This window comes from Rutidosis leptorrhynchoides, chromosome 3, assembly GCF_046630445.1.
Source record: "Rutidosis leptorrhynchoides isolate AG116_Rl617_1_P2 chromosome 3, CSIRO_AGI_Rlap_v1, whole genome shotgun sequence".
Classification (NCBI taxonomy): domain Eukaryota; kingdom Viridiplantae; phylum Streptophyta; class Magnoliopsida; order Asterales; family Asteraceae; genus Rutidosis; species Rutidosis leptorrhynchoides.
In genome coordinates, this window is record NC_092335.1 from 660,893,182 (window position 1) to 660,898,904 (window position 5,723).

General features: G+C 34.9%; 2 protein-coding genes across 2 annotated transcripts; one reads left to right on the plus strand and one right to left on the minus strand.

Moving 5' to 3' along the window:
• The first annotated feature begins 300 nt into the window (after nucleotides 1-300).
• On the plus strand, nucleotides 301-2,375 carry LOC139899247 (actin-depolymerizing factor-like). Its single transcript, XM_071882064.1, has 3 exons — nucleotides 301-505; nucleotides 887-1,152; nucleotides 2,019-2,375. Exons 1-3 carry the CDS (start codon nucleotides 482-484, stop codon nucleotides 2,167-2,169), a joined length of 441 nt encoding a protein of 146 aa, XP_071738165.1. The 5' UTR covers nucleotides 301-481; the 3' UTR covers nucleotides 2,170-2,375.
• A 1,328-nt stretch (nucleotides 2,376-3,703) lies between these two features.
• On the minus strand, nucleotides 3,704-5,302 carry LOC139902557 (probable inorganic phosphate transporter 1-7). The gene has a single exon (XM_071885168.1). It carries the CDS (start codon nucleotides 5,300-5,302, stop codon nucleotides 3,704-3,706), a length of 1,599 nt encoding a protein of 532 aa, XP_071741269.1.
• Nucleotides 5,303-5,723: the final 421 nt, after the last annotated feature.

The window sequence follows — 5,723 nt, forward strand, 5'->3', positions numbered from 1 at the left end:
AATCACATGTTAAATTGTTAATTATATAAAATGTTCACATGTTACACAATCAAATATGTACATGTGAACGGAAAAGTATATATTTGATTATATTGGTAAAATATATGATTTTTCAAATTATTTTACGTTCATTCTTACTCTCCATGAAAATTTATGAGTGCATTAATATACTCACATGTGAAAATTTTTGTAAATTAAAAGTTTTTCCAATTTTAGTTTTTTTTTTTTTTTTTCCTCGGAACTTTTGACTATACATGTAGAACCATCAGCGTTGTATTTACGCACCGCCCCCAAAATATCATCATCTAAAATCTAAAAACTCGATTAATCTTCTACCGTAATTCAACTGATTCTTTTTATTAATCACCAATCAATTCAATTCACCTTTATTCCTAATTCCCAATTTGTGCTGCATCATCTAAAATCACAGCATAACATATAAACACTACTTCAAATTCTTCATCCATTTCATCTTTCAATCATGTCGTTCCGATTTCGTGGAGGGGTATGTATTCAGATTTAATTCTTTTTTTTTTTTTGTTTTTCAATTTAATCTTATAACCATCCTTAGGGTTTTATCTGAGTGTAATTTGAGTTAGTTTGATGAAGTTTGAACTTCAAAGGGATCCCATTAAACCTAATTAATTCTAGATTATGAGCTTATCAACTTGAGATTAAAGTTATTATCTTGTAGTAATTATCTTTTTTAATTTAAGGGTATTTTTACTAAAATTAGCTAGTGATGGGTTGAATTTTATAAAGCTGATATTATGCCAATTTTAGGTTTATAATTCAAGAATAAAGGTATGATTGTGGGATGTTTAATATACTTTATGTATGTATGTATGTATAAATGTTTGAGTATAAAGTTATGATTGATTAACAGGCTAATGCATCATCTGGAATGGGTGTTGCTGATCATTGTAAAGGGACTTTTTTGGAGCTACAACGAAAGAAGGCTCATCGTTACGTGATATTTAAGATCGATGAAAAGAAAAACGAAGTTGTTGTTGAGAAAACTGGAAGTCCTGCTGAGAGCTATGAAGATTTTACGATTGCGTTACCCGAGAATGATTGTCGATACGCTATCTTTGACTTTGACTTTGTTACGTCCGAAAATTGTCAAAAGAGCAAGATCTTCTTCATTGCTTGGTTAGCTTTTGCTTATTTTTTCAAATACATTTTATCTCCACCTAGTTATTTTATCAATGGATTGCATTGCATTGTGTTTAATCTCAAAAGCGACATATAAGAAGGGCACATGTAGTGGCGAACCTATGTTTTGACCCGTGGGGTCTGGTGGCACCACTTGTTTGGAATTTTTTTTTTTTTACAAAATACTTCAAATTTTGCAGGACACAACTAAATTGAACTATAGGGACCCAATATATTTTTAAAGATTTATGGTATTGTTAGAGGTAAACACCTAACCATCACAAGATAGCCCAGTGGTTAGGGCCTTGAGTTCCTTGCAAGAGGTCTTAGGTTCGAATCTTGTCTAGGACGGATAGCTAGTGGTGGTCAAGGACCGGTTGGAAACAGGAGTAATCCTGTTGGGCTGCGTACATTTAGAGTATGGGTCGGATTACTCGCCCTCCTAGGTAGCCCGAACAGGGAAAACCTTCTACCTTTTACCTTTTTACCTAGAGATAAACACCTAATAAAGTACCCTTCAAATAAAATTAGTTCTCAAAAAAAAAAAAAAAAAAAAAAATCGGGAACCATTTGAGTTTTCATCCTAGATCCGTTGCTGGGCACAGTTACCCAATGTCTATTTTGAATGTATATGGCATCATCAAATGATTTTATGTAAGGATTTAGAGTATTATTGTTAGAATGTAGTGTCTATAATCATTTTTTAACAAAAGGCATAAACTTTGTTTCCATTCAAAGTCAATTTGTTATGTTTTGATCTATAGAATTGATCCTGTTTCAACCCGAAAGCTGTTTTACCTATCAATGCATACTCTGATTGGAATTTTTATTTGTTCTCTGAATTTTTCTTGTATGTTGTTAAGGTCTCCTTCAACATCTAGGATTCGAGCTAAGATGTTATACGCGACATCAAAAGACAGGCTCAGACGCGAGCTCGATGGTGTCCATTACGAGATTCAAGCTACTGATCCTACTGAAATGGAACTTGATGTACTCAAGGAACGTGTTTACTGAACAGTTACCTTTTATCGAACCCTTGTTTCAGCTCCCTAAAGTTTCGAACAGGTTGTGCTTTTGGTTAGCAGAATCGAGTTCCTATTAAATAAATGGCATGCCTAGGTTTCAACCAATTATTGTAAGAATCCTCTTATTATTTCTACATACAAGTTATTATGTATTTACTGACTCGTCGATATATCTATGTAGCTGGCTTCTGATTATGTTGTCTTTTTGATGCTGTTAGTTTGTTATCTACAAATTCTAAAAGGATCTCAGTATGAAAATCAACCATAATTTAACAACTACCTCAATTATTTGCGGGATTATTTTAGTAAAAATGGGCTGAGTGGGTCATGGGTCAAAATGGGTTTAAGTTGAATTGGATAATTTTGTATGGGTGAGGCAATGGGTGTAAACGAGTTAAGCTCGACCTCGGGTCGTTTAAAATTCAAAGACCTCGTCGGCTGTATTGAAATTATTATTATATTCTTGAAAGCCAAGCACCCAAACTCGGGATTGAACTTGAAGACAATTCCCAAACCTCGACCACCAATAAAGCTTAGCTAGCTGGAGATCAACTTGTTAATATTTATATATATAATAATACTCAGTATATAATAGTTACGGAGTATTAATTTATACTCCCTCCGTCTCATGTTAATTCTCCATAAATAAAAACACACAGTTTAAAAAAATGTCATAAAAATACACACTTTTGGTCTACTTTTCAGTTTTACTCTTACTTTTTCTTTATTCTTTAATCTTATTCACATAAATTAATGGCATAATAAAATTTAAGCTTCTTAATTTTTTTCTATTTATGTAAGTGGATAATTAATTTGAAAAATATCTCAGAATGGAATATACTTGACAATAAATTAGGGACGGATAGAGTAATTATTTGTACTTTTTTCAAATAGTTTTACACTTTATTTTTTACATATTTTTTATCTTAAATTCATACATTAAGGTATAAAAGAACTTTACTTTATATATTATATATATATATATGAAAGTAGATAATTAATTTAGGATATCCAGAAAAAATCAATGAACAATAAAAGGGACAGAGTGAGTAATAAAAATAATAATTAATCTTTATAAATGAAATGTTCGTTTAGACTCGCGAGTTTGTTCGAGTTCGATGTAAGAAAATTAAATGAGCTCCAAAATATGTTCAAGCTCTAGAGTGAGCTTGTTTAACTTCGGCCCTTATCCATTTTTTAAGGAATCGGGCTTCATTTTTTAAAGAATCGGGCTCGAGTAACTCGCCTCATATACGCCTCTAAGTGAAAGGTCGAGACACTTTTTGGAAAAACAATTTAGTTGTTCTTAATATAGTTAGTAGTTGGTGATTGTGGTTACAAAGATTATACTATTACAATAATAAATTTATTTATTTATTGAATCAATACATCTAATATGTCTATTTGCATCTTTCTTTAAAGATAACCCTTAAAGAAAATTACATAGACTTATGAAAATCGAAAATGAAAACCAAACACAAAACATATACGTATGCAGAGTGATATTAAACTGCATTAGGTTGTTAATTTGCTGCAACCTTTTCCGGCTGCGGTGCTTCATCATAATCATCATCGTTCTCACCCGACATCTCTTCTAGTGATTTCCCATTTGCTTCGGGTACCAAAAGCGTAAAAAGAGCACCCAAAAGATTAACAACGCCCAAAATTTTAAGCGCATTTTGAACGCCAATACCTTTTTTATACCCTGGATCCGGTGTCGTTTTGCTTTGAGACAAGTATAAGAACCCGAAAGCACCCACTATTGCTCCCAACTTCCCAGAAGCTGCTGATATACCATGACACGTTGACCTCAACCTTGCCGGAAAAATTTCAGCCGGCACAATAAATGTGGTGGCATTAGGGCCAAAATTGGCAAAGAAGAAAGTGAAGGAGTATAACGTTACGAACCCCATTTTATTGCCGTCCTTTAACCAATGATCGTAAGGGATTGCTAATGCAAACATAAAGATTGTCATCATCGTAAATCCCATTAGTTGGATTCTAAATCGTCCCATTCTATCGATTAGGGCAACGGTAAACCAGTATCCAGGAACAGTACTGCAAAGTGCGATCAAGGATTGAGCTTTTGCAATATGGTAAACTTCGTCAATCGCACTATAGAATTTCGCTTTTTTAAGCCACCCGACCGAGCTAAAGACATCTTTTTGGAAAAGATTTTGACTGTAAAACGCGATATCGAGTAAAAACCAAGTAGTTGTGGTCCCGAGCAAATGAAGTCCATGGCGATGTAGAAACTCTTTACTAAACAAACCGAACTGATTCGACTTCTTACTCGTGACTTCCTCAAGTTTCGATGAATCCGATTCGATATCTACTTGCATAACGCTGGCCATATCACTTGCTGCCTTCTCGGCGTTCTTGGCAACTAAAGCGGTGTATCGAGCCGTTTCAGGCATCTTCATTCTCCAATAATAAGTCAAAGCTGCCGGAATCGCTCCAAACATCAAGATAATTCGCCAAACGTAATCAGCTTGATGCGGGGTCGATTTAAATTCGTCAACAATATACGCAGGGACATTATATTTTGCCTTAAACGATAACGACACAATAATAGCAAACACACCACCGGCCAAAATTCCGAACCCCTGCATCGCGAAGACTGCTGCAATAAAAGCTCCACGCGTCTTCTTGTTCGCGTATTCCGACATTATAGTTGCGGAAAGCGGATAATCACCCCCAATTCCAAACCCTAACCAGAACCGAAAAAAGCAAAGTGTAAACATAACCGATTTCGGGTCATTACTAAAAGAAAGTCCGGACGCTATCGAGCAAATTACCATGATCATAAGTGTCATTCCATACACTCTCTTCCTTCCCAATTTATCCCCGAGCCACCCGAAAAAGAGTTGGCCAGTAAGGGTCCCACAAAACGCGACACTGTTAACTGCTGCCGCTACTTGTGGAGGCAACGTGCCCGGGTTTTTACTACCGTCAACGTGGTAGTAAATTCGACCCAACAATTTGGTCACAAGTGAGATGCAAAACAGATCATATGCATCTGTAAAAAAACCCATCCCTGCAATTATTATTGCAGTAAAATGATACCATTGAGTTTTTGCAAGATCAAGCGCGTTAAGAACTTTTAATTGATCTCCAGCCATGTTTAACTCTGATGAGTACTTTCAATAAACAACAGTTTATATATACATTATTGTCTTGTTGATCTACGTTAGAAACAACATGTTCGAGCATATGCCTTTTGGGTAGCAATCAGGCGTTACATATGACAATTCATTGGCTATATTATTCGCGAATATAATACAGCTGTTTTGGACTTTGAGATTAAACAAAGTTAGTTGAAAATGTTCTGAGCTAAGGTTGATGTTTTTGTATGATCATTGTTTTCAACGTACGTAAAACAAGAAGTTAGTTGGATTGTTGATTCATGAATCTGTACAGTTTGCCAGCATATTTGCGGCTGTCTTTTGGCTACATATTAAATCAAGTCTTGTGTCCCTTGAAGTTTTGCAAGACGAAAAGGTCTGGACGTTCACAAAATTCGATTTCCAAACGTTCCATATG

Excerpts from the sequence above, each read along its gene's own strand:
- LOC139899247 (XM_071882064.1), top strand. The coding sequence starts at position 482 with ATGTCGTTCCGATTTCGTGGAGGG. Across the intron at positions 506-886 it reads CGTTCCGATTTCGTGGAGGG|GCTAATGCATCATCTGGAAT; the intron begins GTATGTATTCAG and ends ATTGATTAACAG. Across the intron at positions 1,153-2,018 it reads AAGATCTTCTTCATTGCTTG|GTCTCCTTCAACATCTAGGA; the intron begins GTTAGCTTTTGC and ends TATGTTGTTAAG.
- LOC139902557 (XM_071885168.1), bottom strand. The coding sequence starts at position 5,302 with ATGGCTGGAGATCAATTAAAAGTTCTTAACGCGCTTGATCTTGCAAAA.